Here is a 20320-nt window from a genome sequence, read left to right as displayed (position 1 = left end):
CAAGATGAATGTAGTGTACAAAATACCATGCAAGGACTGTACAAAACACTATATAGGACAAACAGGAAGACAGCTAACTATCTGCATACATGAACATCAACTAGCCATGAAACGACACGACCAGCTATCCTTAGTAGCCATACATGCAGACAACAAGCAACATGAATTCGACTGGGACAACACTACTATCATAGGGCAAGCCAGACAGAGAACAGCCAGGGAATTCCTAGAGGCATGGCATTCATCCACAAACTCCATCAACAAACACATCGACCTGGACCCAATATACCAACCACTACAGCGGACAGCTGAAACTGACAACCGGAAGCGGCAGGGACAGACCACTATAAACACCGGAGGAAACATCAAAGAAGTGCTTCGCAGGAGGCTCCCAAGCACTGATGATGTCGCCTAGCCAGGGGACGAAACGTTTGCAACAAAAACTTCCAGCTCGGCGAACAGAACCACAGCATGTTTATTTGAAACTGCAAGCTTTCGGAGCCCCCACTCCTTCCTCAGGCAGCTACTGAGAGAGAATACATTAGACACAGAATTTATAAGTAAAAGACTAATGCGAATATATTGAACAAACCTAGATGGCTATTAAGTCTTTAATCAGTTAGAATGGAGGTGCAGGTTTTGATTTATAAATCTGTAAATCCCAGAATTTTTTTCAGGTCATTGCCGCAAGATAACTTCAGGTTTTATCAGAATAAAGGTGACAGTTCAGGTCAGACAATGCATTTTAGGTGTGAGGCCATGTTTCATGTCTGTTTGTATCTCAACCTGGAGTCAGATTAGTTTTATTTCCAAAGTAGAAGTTTATAAAAAGCCACATTTGTGCTTTTTGAACAAAATAGAATGTATCTGCAAGTACATATCTGCAAATGCAAATTCACCCCATAGATTTATATGTGTGTGTGCATGTGCACGTATGTAAGGGAGAGAGAATGCATGTGTGAGAGAGAGTGCGAGTGTGAGGGAGAGTGTGTGGGAGGTTGCGCGCACGCACTCTTGAGGGAGCGGAGTAGTGTGTGTGGGGGCTTGCGGTAGAATGAAGTACTGAGGTGTCCATCCTTGATGGAGATGCGTGTGTCCAAATACAAGACTAATTCTAAAGAGTGGTCCATGGTTAGTCTGATGGTGGGATGAAACTTGTTGTTATTTCAATGATTCCTTTCCTGAGTTCAAGGGAAAAAATGTCGTCAATGTATTTGATGTACAGAGTTGGTCGGAAGTTCTGTGGAACAAAGGAGTCTTGTTCAAACTTGTGCATGAAAATGTTGACATGTTGGGGTGTAAATTTGATCCCCATGGTTTTTTTGTGTGGATAGATAGAGTATTGGTTGTCAAAGGTGAAGACATGGACACACACAAACACACACACTCTCACTCTCTCACTGTCTCAAGAGCGCATACACATACACTCCCACACACACACTCCCTCTCTCTCCCTCCAATTTGCCAGCACTTTATTACTCCAGTTGAAACAAGGTTTCTTTGCTGCACAGGACTCCTGATCAATGCTTCACACCAGATACATTGACTACATTTTCTTCCTTTGGTCTCATGGCGAGGAATCACTGAAACAACTACATAGTGATATCAACAAGTTTCATCCCACCATTAGATCTTCATGGACAACTGTTTAGAACCAATATCATTCTTGGACACGCGCATCTCCATTAAAGACGAACAGCTCAGTACTGCACTATCGCAAGCCCACGGATAACCTCATGATGCTGCACTTCGAACTTCCAACCTAAACATATTAAAACAGCCATCCCCTACAGACAAGTCCTATGCATGCACAGGATCTGCTCAGATGAGGAGGAATGCAATGAACACCTGAAGGTGCTGAAGGACGCCCTCAAGGATTGGATACGATGCTCAACTCATCAATCACCAGTTCCGATCTGCCACAGCGAAAACTGTAATGACCTCCTCAGAAAGAAGACCGGGATATGACCAATAAGATATCCTTCACCATCCTGTACTTCATGGGAATGGCGGGACTACACCATGTTCTTCGCATCTTGCAACACATTATCGATGATAACAAACACCTCACCAAGATTTTCCCTGCGCCTCCACTTCTCGCCTTCAAGCATTCTCCAAACCTTAAATAGACCATTGTTCACAGCAAACTGCCAGCCTCAGGACAACATTGACCACAGCTCCATACATCCCTGCCATGGCAACCACTGCAAGACATGTCAAAACATACACATGGATACTAGCATTACACATGGGGACACCATCTACCACATGCATGGCAGGTACTATGTGACTCTGCTAACGTTTGTCTATCACAAATGCTGCAGGCAGGAATGCACGGAGGCATGGTTCATTGGTGAAACCAACAACGGATGAATGGAGACCGTGCAACAATCACCAGACAGCGATGTTCCCTCTCAGGGGTTGATCTCCTTAACAGTCAAGGACATTTAGCCTCGGATGTTCACGGTGGACTTCGGGACACACAACAAGACAGAATTGCCGAACAGAGGCTGATAGCACACTCACTCACTCACCGGCATATACTCCCTCTCACAGAGGCTGATAGCGCACACACTCACTCACCCAACCACTCACTGCATATACTGCCTCTCTCTCTCTCTCCCTCTCTCTCTCCCTCTCTCTCTCCCTCTCTCTCTCCCTCTCTCTCTCCCTCTCTCTCTCCCTCTCTCTCTCCCTCTCTCTCTCCCTCTCTCTCTCCCTCTCTCTCTCCCTCTCTCTCTCCCTCTCTCTCTCCCTCTCTCTCTCCCTCTCTCTCTCCCTCTCTCTTTTGCACACATACACAAATCTGTGGGGGTGGATTTACATTTGCGATTTGTACTTGCAGATATATTCTATTTTGTTCAAAAAGCGCACAATCTGTAGACAGTAGTCAATGTGGCATTCAATAAATTCCTACTTTGAAAATAAACCTAGTCTGACTCCAGGATGAGATACAAACAGATTTGAAACATGGCTTCACACCTAAAATGCATTGTCTGACCTAAGCTATTACCTTTATTCTGATAAAACCTGAAGTTATCTTCAGGCAGTGATTTGAAAGAAATTCTGGGATTTGCATATTAATAAATCAAAACCTACACCTCCATTCTAACTGGTAAGGACTTAATAGCCATCTAGGTTTGTACAATGCATTCACATTAGTTGTATTACTCTTTGATCTTTTACTTATAAATTCTGTGTCCGATGTATTCTCTCTCAGTAGCTGCCTGAGGAAGGAGTGGGGGCTCCGAAAGCTTGCAGTTTCAAATAAACCTGTTGGACTATATCCCAGTGTCATGTGATTTTTGACTCCAGTCCAACACCGGCACCTCAACATCGTATAAGATCAAAATCAAAGGAACAGAATTAGGTCATTCAGCCCATCAAGCTATTCTACCATTTAATCATGGCTGATATGTTTCACAACCCTGTTTTCCTGCCTCCTCCCCTTAATTCTTGATGCACCTACTAATCAGGAACCTATCTATCTTTGTCTTAAGTACATTCAAGGACTTTGTTTCCACACCCTTATATGGCAGTGAGTTCCACAGGTTAACCACCCTCTGGCTGAATAAATTCCTCCTCGTCTCAGTTCTAAAGTGTCAGTTCTTTCACTCTGAGGCCGTGTCCTCAGGTCCTAATCTCTCCTACTAGTTGAAACATTTTCTCCATTTCCACTCTATTCAGGTCTCTCAGTATTCTTTATGTTTCAATCAGCTCCTTCCTTATCCTTCTAAACTCCATCAAATACCTATCCAGAGTCTTCAATTACTCCACATATGACAAGCCCTTCATCCCCAGAATCATTATTGTAAACCTCCTCTGGACCCTTTCCAACACCAGTACATCTTTCCTTAGATACCAGGCCCAAATGTGCTCACAATGTTCCATAACTTCCACATCATCCATTTCCAACACTTCCCTTCTTTTCCCTGACCTCTCTGTCTCCAATTTGGGAAATAAACTATCCTCTGCTATCCACTACCAAACCACTGACTCCTATAGCTACCTTCATTACAGGTCATCACACCCCACGTCCTGTAAGGACTTCATCCCAGTTCCTTCCCCTATATCACATCTGTTTGAATGATGCTACCTTCCAAATCAGCACTGTTGACACGGCTTGCTTATACCATGACTGTGGTTGACAGGATCTTCAAATGCATCCAACCTATCACCCGTGCTTCCGGTCTTGCCCCTTCTCATCACTCACAACAACATAATCGGGTTCCCTTTGTCCTCACTTTTCATCCCACCAGCCTTGGCATTCAAAGGATCGTTCTCTGCCATTTCAGGCAAATCCAGCAGAACGCCACCACCAAACACATCTTCCCCCTCACTCTGCCTGACTGCATTTTGCAGGGATTGTTCCCTCCAGGACACCAAAGATCATTCCACAACCACCAACACCATCCCTCCTCATCATGGCACCTTCCCACGTAACTGCAGAAGGTGCAACACCTGCCCTTTCACCACCTCATTGCTCACTATCCAAGTGCCTAAACAGTCCTTCCAGGTGAGCAGCATTTCACCTGTACCATCTCCAATCTTGTGTATTGTATTCGCTGCACCCAATGTGGCCTACTCTGCATCGGAGAAACCAAATGTAGACTGGGTGACGACTTTGTGGAGAACCTTCAGTCTGTGCACAAGCAAGACCCCAACCTTCCCGTAGCTGGTCATTTTAACACATCATCATGCTCGCATGCCCACATGTCTGTCCTCTGCATGCTGCTGTGTTCCAATGAATCACATCTCATCTTCAGACTAGGCACTTTACAGCTGCCTGGACTTAATTTAAAAGTGTTGAATTCAATATTAGGGACTATTTCTTTCCTTTCTTTTATCTTATCATGTCCTTCCCTCCGCCATCCCACTTTCAAGTCTAGTAGGTGACACACCATTGTTCTGCCATTCTCACGTTCTGACCACTTAATGTAAGCTACTTTTCTCCACCATCACCCTACACCCACTAACCCCACCACCAATCCCCACAAACTATAGCATAAATACTGTCCCTCCATACTTCACCAGCTGTGATGGAGAGTCATCCAGACTCAAAACATTAGCTTGCTCTCCATGAATGCGGCCTGATCTGCTGTGATCTCCAGCGTTTGTTGTTTTCAGCACAATGTTCCAAATGTAATCTGCCCGGACCCTTATGCAGCCTCAGCAGTACATTTCTACTCAAGTATTTTAGCTCTCTTGAAATGAATGCTAACAGTGTATTTGCCTTCCTAACTGCTATCTGAACCTGCATGTTAGTCTGTAGGGAATCCTGCACTAGGATGCCTAAGTTTCAGATTTCTGAAACCTTTTCCCATTTAGAAAATAGTCTACATCTCTGTACTTCCTACCAAAATGCATAACTTCACACTTTCCCCACATTGCATCCTAACTGCCACTTCATTGCCCCCTGTTTATCATGTCCAAGTCCTTCTGCAGTCGCCCCATTTCCTCAATGCTACTTGTCTGTCCATCTACCTTTGTGTCATCTGCAAACTTAGCAACAATGCCTTCAGTTCCTTCGTCCAGATGGTTAATGTATAATGTGAATAGTTAAGGTCCCAACACTGATCCCTATAGAACTCCACTAGTCACCAGCTGCCATTCCTGAAAAAGAGTCATTTAGCCTTAGTCTCCACTTGCTCCCAATCAGCAAATCCTCTTTCTTACCAGTACCTTGCCGTTGCCACTATGGATTGTTATCTTATTTAGCAGCCTCCTGTGCGCCACCTTGACACAGTCCTTCTGCAAATCCAAATAGATCACGTCCACTGGCTATACTTTGTCTAATTTGCTCATTACCACCTCAAAGCATTCTAACAGCTCTGTCAGGCTTGACCTCCCCTGGATGAAACCGTACTGATTTAGCTCTATTTTACAATGCATGTACAAGTACTCAGCAATTGCATTCTTATTAATGGTCTCAGTTTCCTGTTTCTGCCTGCTCCCTTCTTAAACAGTGCTGCTACTATCACCCATTTTCTAGTCCTCTGGAGTCCCTGACTCCAGTGTTTCCTGAAAGATCAGCACCAATGCCTCTAGAATCTCTTCAGCTAAAGCTTTCTGAACTCCGGGGTGCAGTCCATATGGACTGACTGTTTTTTATAGTCTTCATACCTTTTAACTTTCCCAGCACCTTCTCCTTAATGATGGCCACTACACTCATCTCTGCTTCCTGACTCTCTTGAAGTTCCAGTATATTGTTGGTGCCTTCAACTGTGAAAACTGATGCAAAGTACCGATTCAGTTCATCCACCATTTCTTTGTTCCCTATTACTATTTCAGCAGCCTCATTTTCCAGCGGTCCAATGTCAGCTCTTGCCTCGCTTACCTTTTAGATATCTAAAAAAGACACTTGTAGTCTTTGATATTACCAGCTAACTGGGCCCACCTACCTTATTGTTTTTTTAGTTTCCTGTACAAGTTTTTAAAGGCTTCCCAATCCTCTTGTCTTCCACAAATCATCTTCATGTTGCAAGTTTTTTCTTTTGCATTTATGCTATCTGTGTCTTACCTTGCTTGCCAAGATTGCCTTATTCTCCCCTTGCTATGCTGCTGCTTTTCGGGATGAATTTCTGCCAAGCTTCTTGAATTGCCCGTAGAAACTTATGCCATTGCTGCTCCACTGTCTTCATTACTAGACTCTTCTTCCAATCAATTCTGGCCAACTCCTCCCTCATGTCTTTTTAGTTACCTTTACTCCAGTTGTAATACTCAATTACATCTGATTCAATCTTCTCCCTCTCAAACTATAGGGTAAATTTATCATACTTTGGTCACTGGTCCCTCCTTCACCTTAAGCTCCCTAATCAAGTCTGCCTTATTTCACATCACCAGATCCAGAATTGCGTGTTTCTTAGTGGGCTGTACTACAAGCTGCTCCAACAAAAATCTCATAGACATTCCATCAAATCTTTATCTTGAGATCCTTTGATTACCAACCTGAATTTTCCTGCATATTGAAGTCCCCCATGGTAATTGTAATCGGGCATTTATTACATGCCTTTTCTATCTCCTGATTTATTTTCTTCAGCATGTCCTGACTACTATACTACTAGGAGGCCTGTAAATGTTCTTGATGAAGGGTTCCTGCCCGAAATGTCGATTTTCCTGCTCCTCAGATGCTGCCTGACCTACTGTGCTTTTCCAGCATCACTGTAATCTTGGCCTGTAAATAACTCCCATTCAGGTCCTTTTTTCCTTTGTGGTTCCTCAACTCGATCTGTACAGATTGTACATTTTCCGACTCTCACTTCTTGCTATCGATTTTAATTTAGTTTCTTAGTAGGAAGACAATTCTACCCTCTTTGCTCATCTACCTGTCCTTTTTGATATTGGATATTTAGTTCCCAGCTCTGATCCCTTTACAGCCACATCTCTGGATACTCACAACATTGTACCTGTCAATTTCAGTCTGCGCTACAAGCTTATTTACTTTATTTCGTATACTGCATGCAATTAAGTACAGAACCTCAGTCCTGCATTAATTGCCTTCTCATAATTGTTTTTCTTATCTTCTGTGCCTGATGTTAGATTCCTGTTCTTACTCTGTAAGAACTAACTGTTCTTACTCTCTGTCCTATTACATATTTCTCATATCTGCGAATGTTATTAATATCTAGAAATCAGCAATCTTTCTTGAAAATATTCCTTGATTGAGCTTATTAAAAGAGCAATATAAATTTGCAAATTGTTTTGTTTTTCTCTGCTATCACTGCATTTGTGTTCCAGGCATGATTCAATGACTCTTTGTAGAAATCATTGGGGCAGATATTAGTTTTCAACTCCAATGACAACAGATGTCAACACAATAAATTTCATAAGTTCTTGTATGATAGCTGTTGCAGAAATGCTTTGTTTCATAATTTCAAATTATATATAATTAGTAGGTTTGTCATTTTCATAGAAAACTCAGCCTCTATTTCATTTGACTGTCAGTAACTCCTTGTTGAAGATTGTCAAATGTGAATAGTGACAACTTATTTTCTAACATTTTTATTCAAGGAAAAGTCACTTCAGATCTAAATATTGAGTCAGCTAATTAGAAAGTTCTATTGTATTTCCGAAGATTCATACTTCCTATCTCACTCCTTTCTCCCTCCATTCCCTCTTCAGTTTGAAAAACACGATCCAACTAGTTTATTACTGAGCAAATAAATGCTAAGTTGATAGTCAAGGGTCGTGTGGTAGTGACCCCTGATGGTAGTGTCCTGTCCCTGCTACTGATTAGGCCCTGTGTGTATCATCTGAAAAATATCAGCAATCTTTTAAACATTATCTTTTAAACATAATTCATACGGAGGAGAAAATCAGCCCATTATTGCTGTTTTATAAATCTTTGCTAATCCATACCAATTTCTTCATGACCTGCAACCCACTTTACCTTGTTGCAGCTTGTATTCTCTGATCTTTCAACTGCTGGGTATTTCACCATTTCACGATTTCCCACATGCTTCCAAAGGTATAGCAGCCAGAGTTGGCAGAGGCTGAACTCGTGTTACATAAAGAGTTGTAGAGTCATAGAGAAGTACAGCAGAGAAACAGACCCTTCGGTCCAACTCATCCATGCTGATCAGATATCTCAACCTAATCTAGTCCCATTTGCCAGCACTTGGCCCATACCCCTCTAAACCCTTTCTATTCATTTACCCATCCAGATGTCTTTTAAATGTTTGCAATTGTACCAGCCTCCACCACATCCTCTGGCAGCTCATTCCATACACGCACCATCCTCTGTGTGAAAAAGTTGCCCCTTAGGTCTCTTTTATATCTTTCCCCTCTCACCCTAAACCTATGCCCTCTAGTTCTGGACTCTCCCACCCCAGGCTTTGTCTACTTATCCTATTCACGCCCCTCATGATTTTATAAACCTCTGTGAGGTCATCCCTCAGCCTTTGACATTCCAGGGAAAACAGCCCCAGCAGATTCAGTCTCTCCCTATAGCTCAAATCTTCCAATCCTGCCAAAATCCTTGTAAGTCTTTTCTGAACACTTTCAAGTTTCACAACATCCTTTTGGTAGGAAGGAATCCAGAATTGCACGCAATATTCTAAAAGTGGCCTAACCAACATCCTGTACAGCCGCAACATGATTTCCCAATCCTATACTCACTGCTTTGACCAATAAAGGAAAGCATATTAAACGTCGCCTTCACTATCCTAACTACCTGCGACTCTACTTTCAAGAAGCTATGAACCTGCACTCCAAGGTCTTTTTGTTCAGCAACACTCCCTAGGACCTTACCGTTAAGTATATACATCCTGCTAAGGTTTGCTTTCCCAAAATGCAGCACCTTTTATTTATTTAAATTAAACTCCATCCATTCTGCCACTCCTCATCCATTGGCCTATCTGATCAAGATCCTGTTGTACTCTGAAGTAACCTTCTTCGCTGTCCACCGCACCTCCAATTTTGCTGTCATCTGCAAACTTACTAACTATACCTCCTATGTTCATATCCAGTCATCATATTTCAACTTGTTTTTGTACTTGCCCCTATTTATAAAGTTCAGGGTCTATTTTAACCACTTTTTTCAGCCACTACGCTGCCACCTCCAATGATTTGTGCAGTTATTGTAACCCCAGGTTCCTCTTCTCTAGAATTAGAACATAGAACATAGAACATAGAACATAGAAGAATACAGCGCAGTACAGGCCCTTGGGCCCTCGATGTTGCGCCGATCCAAGCCCACTGTGGGAGGAAACCGGAGCACCCGGAGGAAACCCACGCAGACACGGGGAGAACGTGCAAACTCCACACAGTCAGTCACCTGAGGCAGGAATTGAACCCGGGTCTCTAGCGCTGTGAGGCAGCAGTGCTAACCACTGTGCCACCGTGCCGCCCCCAATGTTCCATGTCACTTTCTCTGCATTAAATTCCCTCAGTCTGGATTAGTTCATCCATTTTGCCAGTCCTTCTATGTTTGTTCGGATTTTGTCATGGTTTACCATGTTTCCAAGTTTTTGTGTCATCTGCACATTTTGAAACTGTGCTGCACAGCCAAACCTAGATCATTATTATGTATCAAGAGAAACAGGGCTCCAGTGCCGACATCTAGGGAACACCACTGTAAATCTACATCCATTATGAGAAACAAAGGTTCAGAATTACTTGTTTTGTCATTCAGCCAACTTTGTATCAATGTTTTTTGTTACATTTCATGGACTTCAACTTAGCTGACTGAAATAACTGCACAGGGGGCAGTATTCCATTACCAAGTCACCCTTTATTTACATGTGAAAAGTACACTGGCTTTGGCCAGCCAGCTCGGAGTCAGTCCTCTGAACTGAGGAGATTCTAAATCCTCGTTAATATTGGTTAGCTAGGGCTTTCCTGATTGGCCCAGGCTATCAACCTCAATCAAAACTTTGTAGTCAACGAGGTTCCAATCCCTACATCTCTCCCCTCCTAATTCTGGGAATATAGGCCTGATCTTTCTCTTGTAGCTTTTCCTGGCATGTTTTTGTTCAACTGGCAATTTCTCAAATTTGGACTCTGACCACAAGCATAGTGTACTGGACTGTAGCCCATCTCTAGCGTCTGAAGCACCTCGGGAGAGTTTCCTCCTCTTCTTTCAGTGATCATGGTATCAAGATAGCATCCATTTCGGACTCGGAGGTTTGCTCGATACTAGACAGTGGGGGAGAACCTACGGTTTCTGAGGGGCTAGGTATGTTTTTCTCTTGCCCCATTTGCGAGGTAACAGCTTTCAGGTGATCCATGTGTTTGTTCAGGACTGTATCACCTGCCCGAATTTTGTAAGTGACAGGACCTGACCTCGCATCAACCTCATCTCTTAGCCATAGAGGGCCGATTCCAATCGCGATGGCCCTTCTGTTTCCCTATTGCCACTTAGCTTTCCGAGGATAGGATCTTTTTGTGTCCACAGTCAGATATTGTCAGTGGTGACTAGAAAGGTATCCAGGAGGTTTAAAACCATAATGGACTTTTCCAGTGGAGGCATCACTGGTGGAGTATCTGCCAGTGGGAGGCAGCTCAAGGCATCCGGATTAGCCACTTGGCTTCCTGGATGGTGTATGCACTGAGAATAAGGGCCCAACACTTAATTCTACTGGAAGCTATGGGCAGCAATGCCTTGTCTTCCTTCAGTAGCCCTAACAAGGCTTTGTGATCTGTTACTAAGACAAATTCCCATCCATAAAGGTATTGGTGGAACTTACTCACACGAAAGAAGACCACCAAAGCTTCCTTCTCAATCTGGGCATATTTGCATTCAGCATCAGCCAATGTCTGGGAAGCATCCGCTTTTGGGCGTTCATCTCTGTTGGGACACTAGTGAGCCAACACTGCCCTGATGTGTATGGGGAGGCATCGCTTATCATCTGTACTTCTTGCTTTGGGTCATAGTGGGCCAACACGTTGGATAATAGCTGCATTTTCACTTCCCTAAAGGCTACTTCTTGACCATGACCATTTCCAAGGCTGACCCTTTTTCAATTGCAGGTGTAAGTGTCCCAAGTGGAGGCCAGGTTACGTATGAATTTCCTGTAATATTCATTAGTACAAGGGAAGACCTGAGCTTCAGTACAGATGTGGGAGCTGGGGCTCCTTTGATTGCCCTCACTTTATCCTTTAACAAGTGTAACACATTTGGGGTGCCTGGAGCACACATCCTTCTCAGGCGCGTACCCACCTGGAGGAATTGTTTAAGTATTTGTTCAAGTGCTTTTTATCGGTCTTCCCTATTATTAGTGTATCAACCAGATAAATTCCAACCTGGGGTGGCCCTTGTAAAATGTTCTCCATGGACACAAGCTGATGGTACCCCAAATGGTAGTCGTGTATATTGGTATAACCACTTATGCATATTAATTGTAGCATACTCCTGGGACTCCTCATCCAGTTGAATTGCATGTATACATAGCTCTTGTCCAGCTTCATAAAGGACAAGACACGCACACACCCATACAGTCTATGCGAGGCATTGGGTGAGAAGTGGTTTACCATTTGCTTAAAATCCCCATAAAGGAGAACTGAGCCTTCAGGCTTCATAATTGATACGACAGGTGTTGCCCATACTGCAAACTGCACTGGTTTGGTGATTCATTCACTCTCCAGCCTTCTGATTTGCACCTCTAGTTTTGCCCGCAAGGCAAATGGCACCGGGGGGGCCTTGCAAAATCGTGGAATTGCTTCCTGGTCAACATGTAAATTGGCTTTGGCCCCTTTGATAGTTCCAAGCCCTTCCTGAAAATCTCCTGGGTATTTCACTAGGACTTTAATGAGGCAACCATTTTCTAATCGAAAAATGTTGAGCCAATATAGGCAAATCTTTCTCAACCAATTCCACCCCAATATGCTTGAGCCCAAGTCTTTTACTACCATTGGTGGTAACTCCATCAACCTGTCCTCATAGACTGGAACTGAAGTCGTACCCTTAACTTGAAACGGTTCCCCAGTGTATGTTCTCAGTCTGGCTGAGCAAAGTCAAGGGTTGGAGCTCCGAATTAATCTTGTTAAAGACAGCTTCTACAATCACAGATGAAGCTGTGCCGGTATCGACCTCCACAGGAACTGGGTGACCATTTATCCAAACATTAATTTTAATTGGTTTTGATTTGGACGTTGCTAAGCAATTGAATTGTTCAACCTACATAGTAGAGGGACTGTCCAGGGTGTGCACTCTCCTGTGTACTGGCCTATGAATATTGTTACTCAAGTCAGGCCTTGTAGGACTACTTTGCTGTCAACTCCACGTACTAGCAGCAACTACAACAGCTTGCCAGCCCAGATCCTGAAGAGCGTTTTAGCTACTTAGCCGAGACTTTGCTGTGTTGTGGGGTTCTTCTGCCTTAGGGTCCCTCTGCTCAGGATTTGCCCTACGTGAGGCTCTGTGATTCCTACACTCGAGTGGTGTTCTCCAAGCTCAGTCAGACAGGTGAGGGTGTCTACTTCTATTGGGATGCCCTGTAGTTCCCATGTTCCACTTGCCACATTTTCTAATGACAAAGCCAATTGTAATGCCTGTTTGAAGTCCAGTTGGGCTTCCGCTAGTAAGTGCTTCCGCATGATTTTGTCATTAATCTCACGTAGCAAGCGGTCTCTCAGCATCTCATTCAGGGCTAACTCAAAATCACATGCTTCTGTCTTGTCTTAACCTTGTCAGGAGTTCTGATATTATGCTGGAGATCAGAGTCAAAAAGTGTGGTTCTGGAAAAGCGCATCTGGTCAGGCAGCATCCAAGGACCAGGAGAGCTCCTGTTGCTTGGACGCTGCCAGATCAGCTGTGCTTTTCCAGCACCACACTTTTTGACCCTGCTTCAGTATCTGAGGAGTTGTGACTGGTGCTGAACATTGTGCCATTATCGGCGAATGTCCCCACTTCTGACCTTGTGCTGAAGGTACTGTCAGATGAGCCTTAGTAGCTTGTTGTCAGTGCATCTTGTAGATGGTACACATTACTGTCACTGTATATCACTGGTGCAAGGAGTGAATATTTAAAGTTTTGGATGGAGTGCCAATCAAACGGTTGTTTTGACATCGATGTTGTTGAGCTACATGAGGTTTGTTGAAGCTGCATTTATTCAGGCAAGTGGAGAGTATTCAATCACAGATTCACACCGTGTAGGTAGTGCACAGGCTTTGGCAGTCAGGCGGTGCATCACAGCCTCTGACCTACTCTTTGTAGCCATATTATTTATATGGCTGATCCAGTTTCATTTCTGATCAAAGGTAAACCCTCAGGATATTCATAGTGAGGAATTCAGCGATGGTCAAGAGACAATGGTTGTATTCTTTTATGTTGAAAATGGTGATTGCTTGAAATTTGTGTGGGATGAATGTTACTTGCCATTTAGCCCAGTCCTGAAAGTTATCCAAGTCTTGCTGCATTTGGACATGGATTGTTTCAGTATCTGCTGAGTCGTGAATGGTATTGAACATTGTGCAGTCATGTATGAACATTCCCAACTCTCATCTTCTGCTGGAGGAAAGGTCATTGATGAAGCAGCTGAAGATGGTTGGGCCTAGGACATTATCCTGAGGAACCTGGGGCTCTTGTGGCACCATGGAAGTGTCCCTATTTCTGAGCTAACAGGTACCACTTGCTGTAGAGGTGTGTAATAGATTTGAAATTCTACACCCTGAGGAACTCCTACTGAGACGATTGACCTCCATCATTCTATCTGGCAAGTATGACTCCAACCAGCAGAGAGTTTTGCAACTGATCTCCGTTGACTCCAGGTTTGTTAGAGCTTCTAGAAGTCACACTTAGTCAATCGTGTTTTGATGTCAAGGGTAGTTACCCTTCCTTCCCCTTTTTAAAGCACTTCCTGTTCCTCCTTTCCATTTCTGTTTCCTGAAGAAGCTGTTATTTGATTTGATCTGATGGAATTTGAAAATAAATTTTAAGATGCAATAAACTGCACATAATTTCCTGAGTAGAAAAACATCTATAAGGTTAGCTTTCTGGTAAATCTGTGCTTACAAGATTATCATGAGATGAGCTATCATGAGATTTCCATGTGTTAAATAGTGTGGTTTTGTAGATCTATAAATTCAAATAAGCTCATTTTAAAGAAATTACCTCAATGTGTTGGGATAATTCATTTCCTGTTGCAAATCTCATACAGTTTTTATTTCCTGTGGCATGCTCCTTCTTCATTCCTTTTTAGTTTGTTGAAAGGATGCAGACACTGGTTTTTCTGTTACAGCTACTTAAAAGGAAGTAGCAAAATTTTTAAAAATAAGATTATTGTTCAGTGCTTTATTTTATTTGTCCAGAATGAAAGATTGTTTCCTAGATTCTTTGTTAAAAACAAACAGCAGGGCTCCCATCTTCTTACCTTCAAATTCACAACCTTTGCTGACTACACACGACAATAGTTGAAATATATATTTCTTAATCTTTGCAAAACTAGAATTGGCTTTGAAGTCTTTTCCACTTTGTGATCTAAGTTAATTATGTTTCTATTCCCTTCATGCCAAGTCCTACAACATCAGTTTGAAGAGCTCTGATCTGCTGGCACCTTTACTAACAATTTCGTTTCATAACCTCACTTTTTTCATCTGCTCTTGCTTAATACACATTCACAAGTAAATTATTTTATGTTTCCTCATTTGTTTCTAGTCAGTCATTCATTTTCTGAACTTTGCTTACCATTGATGTTTATCTCCAAAGTTCATTGCATTTGCAGAATCCAATAAGTATCTCATATTTTTTTCAATTTTCAGTACAAGTAATCAAATAGAATGATATGTTTAGAAATGGAGGGAAAAGATAATTTCAGGAGTCAGTTATACTAGTTCCATGGAAAAAGAATTTTTCGACTTGCACAATGTTAACAATTCATTACTCTATCCTTGCATTCTAATATAAGCACATAAGAAGCGAAAGTAGACTACGTGGCCTCTTGAAAATCTACTCTCGCATTTATTAAGTGCATGGTTGAAATTTCAATCCACCTTCAACTTCTTGGCTTATCACATATCACATCATTAATTTCCTTGCTGTCCAACACCATTATTCATCTCTGAAATACCACAATCCTCAGAGATGAAGAATTCCACATGCTCACAATTCTATACATAGAATCATACAATCCCCATAGTGTGGAAGCAGGCCATTTGACCATTGAGTCCAAACTGACTCCTCTGATGAGCTACCCACTTTACCTATCCCTGGGATCCTGCATTTACTATGGCTAATCTACCTAGCCTATACATCACTGGACAGTTTGGCATGGCCAAACTGTCTAACCTGCACTCTTTTGGACTGTGGGAGGAAATGGAGCACCCGGAGGAAACCCATGCAGATGTGGGGAGAACACGCAAACTAATAACACATGCATGAGTATATGTGAGTGAGCTGTAAGTCATCTGTTACTATTGCCACTGTTCAGTTTATTGTCATCAATGTCAATCAAAAGTGCATCTCCCTGAAATGCTGTTCTACCTTTTAATACTGCAGAACTTCCGATGTGTTCTTGGACCAAACAAGGCATGTATTTTTATTTTTGCAGGTGAATATAATCCCCATAATCGCCAAAGCAGACACAATCTCCAAGAGCGAATTACATAAATTCAAGATAAAAATCATGAGTGAATTGGTCAGTAATGGTGTGCAGATTTACCAGTTCCCAACAGATGATGAAACTGTTGCTGAGATCAATTCGACAATGAATGTAAGTTGTAATTACTTGTGAGGGGAGGGGGTATATTTTCTTTTTTGATATTTCAATTGCTTTACACTTTTTTGCCATCTAATTTGTTATATCTTTAAACAAACCATGAAATTGTATTAGAATAAATGTGTTCAGTTTCAGGGTTGTAATGCCATTTTGTCGCAGTAACTTCAGAAGCGGGAAGATGTTGTGGTTCTTTGAGACAGTATGCTTTGGGGCAAGCATTAACATTTTGAACTTCACTACCTACTCTTAAAGAAAAAATGTTTTCTGTTTACAGTTGTCAAATATTCATGAGGATTGTATTTTAGAATTGATGTGTTTTACATTTCAAAGTTAGGCATTGTAGTAGGGTTTTGTTCTTTATATACTTGCAATGCCATTTGTTTGAATTGAAAAACATGCTCCATGTCAAAGAAAGAATTTCCATGTTAACAGACATTCCAGTGGAATGTACTGTTGCGGGTGTAGACTAATGCGGGAAGAACTAACTTTTTTACTTTCTGTCCAGGGTCATCTTCCATTTGCTGTTGTTGGCAGCACTGAAGAAATAAAGATTGGTAATAAAATGGCAAAAGCTCGGCAGTATCCCTGGGGAGTTGTCCAGGGTATGTTTGAAGAAGATGCATCTTTCTTTTTAAATGCCCTTCCTCTGTTTCATGTATTTAATGATTGAACGAACAATTGTGAGATTGTGTGATTACCCATTAATCAGGGGTAAACATGGGGTAGGGAAATGGGTCTGGGTGGGTTACTGTTCAGAGGGTTGGTGTGACTTGTTGGGCCGAAGAGACTGTTTCCACATTGTAGGTATTTTAAACCATTTGACAAGGTAAAAGTGTAATATGAAAATGCCCTCAGTCTGTAATCATTAATTTGTGGAAATGTTAAGAAACTTGATTTTTTTATACTTTAAACTTCGTTGAAAGAAATCAGTTATTGACAAGAAAATGTTTCCCTTTTTTTCCTTTCATGGGAAAAATAAACAACTTTATAGTGGAGAATGAAAGCCACTGTGACTTTGTAAAGCTCCGTGAAATGTTGATTCGTGTAAATATGGAGGATCTAAGGGAGCAAACACATGCACGCCATTATGAACTGTACAGACGTTGCAAACTGGAGGAAATGGGATTTAAAGACACTGATCCAGACAGCAAACCATTCAGGTACAGAAATGAATTTAAAGTTGTTGGCGTTTGATCTCTTGATATTTGATATTTTTCTATTTCAAATCAAAATATGTTGTATAGTGTTGATTTATTGAAATCCATTGGAATAGAAAATAGTTTTTTAATGTCCTGTAAGAACTTAGGTTTATGATGGTGAATTTTAAAATGTGAGCTTTTGCACTTGAGACATTTGCTATATCTGTCACTGGTTTTATGATCATGTAATATCAAGTTTACCAATTAGGGAGGCCCTGGTTGTGGATGCATGTCCAAAGTTTCATTCATTGAATTCAAATAGTGCAATGTTAGGGGCAGTATAGCAACTTCAGAGTCCCTGAGCAAGAAAGGGAACATTGATTGATTCATTATTCTGATCATATTTATTAATAGCCGAAAATGTGCTGCTGGAAAAGCGCAGCAGGTCAGGCAGCATCCAAGGAGCAGGAATCCTTCCTGAAGAAGGGCTCATGCCCGAAACGTCGATTCTCCTGCTCCTTGGATGCTGCCTGACTTGCTGCGCTTTTCCAGCAACACATTTTCGGCTCTGATCTCCAGCATCTGCAGTCCTCACTTTCTCCCCATATTTATTAATACTTGTCTTTATTACATGTGGGTTTGGGTGTTGACAAATAAGGATCTAATTCAACAGTTCAACTCTCCAGTCACATCGCTTATTAAAACTTGGGTTATAACTGTGAAAAATTTCCATAACTGGTCAACTTCTGTGGAATGTAGGGTTATAAAAGATAGTAAATAAATTTCAAATAAGTGTTAATTGAATTGGATAAATTTTATGTCTGAGTTTGATTGGTGCTTGCAAAATGAGCAGAACAAACAGAAATCAAAGAGCTTGAGGCCCCAATGTGTCTTAAAATTATTTCCATCCAATTAAGTATAATCTACAATATTTTGTGCTGTAGGTATTTAGAAATACACTTTGTTAGTTTTGTATCAATTAGAGTACAATATTTCAATTTAATTTAAAGGTTGTATTCATCATTACATTTTGTGACAATAGCTTTTTAAATATTTATAATGAATAAAAACTATATTTTAACTCCTCTGTGTGGGATGGAGCCAAAGAGAAATCTTGTTCCTTTCCTAGGAAAACACATATTCATATTTAGGGAATGTTTACATAGAAAATACAGTTTGGCTAATGTGTTCTTTTATTCTCTTGCCTTAGCTTGCAGGAGACCTATGAAGCAAAAAGAAATGAATTTCTGACTGAGCTGCAGAAAAAGGAAGAAGAGATGAGACAGATGTTTGTCATGAGGGTGAAAGAGAAGGAGTCTGAGCTGAAAGAAGCTGAGAAAGAGGTAGAACTCCACTTCCACTGAAAGAAACATTATGGGAGGAATTTATCATTGATGTGCCATTCCCAGTGAAATATGATCCATTTCCTTTCTCTCTTTCTTTTGTCCATTTCGACACATGATTACAATTAAAATGGAGCATCAAGGCAGTGCAACCTAAGGTGCTGGATTCATGTTACTGTTTCTATGAGTTTAAACCCCACCACTGCCAAAATTCGAGCCTACTTTTGCCTATTCACATTTTTAGTTTGGGTGCACAAATGTCAGTTCCAATTCAATGTGTCACTTAAGTTTTTATCAAGTGACGTAGCAGTAATATCACTGAATGAATAGTCCAAAATTCCCCGTTTAATGTTTGCTGGAGAGGCGGGATCCAGTATGGTACTCCACTTTGGTATTAATGACATTCATAGATCTGGAAAGGATGTTTTGCTGAAAGATTTTGAATAGTTAGGAACTGAACTAAAAAGCAGAACCTCCAAGATAAAGACCTTGGTATTACTACCTGAGCCATTGACAAACTGACTGACAGAGTAAACAGAGTCAAGGAGTTAACTCTGTGGCTCGTAAGATTGTGAGTGCGTGGAATGGGTTTCAATGTGTGGGGCACTGGCACTGGTCCTCAGATAGAAGAGGGTTGTTCGGGTCAGATGGCTTCACTTGAAATGTGTTGGGACCAGTTTCCTGACAAATGAGATAGCAGGGCTCGAGAGAGGACTAATTGGGGTAGAGTTGGGGGGAGGTAGGGTTCAGAAGAAGGGACACAAAGCAAAAGGATATGGTGGCAATACACGGCAAGTATTGGATAATGATTGCCAAAGTGGGACAAGAAGGGAGACTGTGAACAAGCATTTTAAGAAGGCAGTAAATGGGCCAATGGGACTAAAAAAAATGGTAAAATGGCAAAAATGATTGGCTCTTTACTCAAATGAAACAGATAGAGGTTAATGGGTATGATCTTGTCACCATCACAGTGACATGGTTACAAAGAGATCAAAGCTTGAAACTAAATATTCAGAGGTATATCACTTTTCAAGAGGACAGAGAATGGAAGGATGGCCGGTTAGTTTTGTTAGTACGAGATGGAATAGGAGTCATAGCAATGATTGATCTTGGATTGAATGGTGTAAAATTCATATGGTTGGAGGTAATAAATAAGAAGGAGAAGACGACATTGGTGATAACCTGTAATACACAGTGCATGTGTGCTTGCATGTGCGCAGACACACATGCACACACCCCTCCCCATGAAAAAGCTGTTTGTAAGACAGACATTAAATCAGGAGATAATGAGAACATGTAAAAAGACAGTGCAATAATCATTGGTGATTTTGATTTTCTTGTACATTAGGAAAATTGAATTGGCAGAAGTAGCAGAAGAAAAATTTGTAGAGTGCATTTGGATATTTCCTAGAACAATATGTTGTGAAATCACCCAGAGATCAGGCTGTTCTGGATTTGGTTGTGTGATGAGGTGGGTTTAATAAACGATGTCACAATAAAAGATCTCCTCGGGCAAATCTAACATTTAGTTTGTGTGTGAGAAATGTGGGTAGGAAACAACTGAACATTTAGAAGTACATATAATCATATTTGATGAATTGGGGAGACCAAACGTAAACTTCGGGAACGGTTCACCAAGCATCTCAGTTGGGCATGCAGGGACCAACCGGACCTCCCATTTTAA

General features: G+C 41.6%; 1 protein-coding gene across 11 annotated transcripts in view; it reads left to right on the top strand.

Moving 5' to 3' along the window:
* The window catches only part of LOC122552637 (septin-11), a 118375-nt gene that overhangs the window by 77077 nt on the left and 20978 nt on the right, over positions 1–20320 (top strand). For all 11 annotated transcript variants that reach the window (XM_043695423.1, XM_043695438.1, XM_043695459.1 and 8 more), the window contains exons 5-8: positions 15987–16148; positions 16660–16756; positions 17146–17314; positions 18504–18636. In XM_043695423.1, coding sequence (XP_043551358.1) covers positions 15987–16148; positions 16660–16756; positions 17146–17314; positions 18504–18636 — 561 coding nt within the window. The remainder of the gene's footprint in view (positions 1–15986; positions 16149–16659; positions 16757–17145; positions 17315–18503; positions 18637–20320) is intronic.

The sequence above is a fragment of the Chiloscyllium plagiosum genome, chromosome 1 (assembly GCF_004010195.1).
Source record: "Chiloscyllium plagiosum isolate BGI_BamShark_2017 chromosome 1, ASM401019v2, whole genome shotgun sequence".
NCBI lineage: Eukaryota > Metazoa > Chordata > Chondrichthyes > Orectolobiformes > Hemiscylliidae > Chiloscyllium > Chiloscyllium plagiosum.
This window is presented reverse-complemented; position numbering and strand designations above follow the sequence as displayed.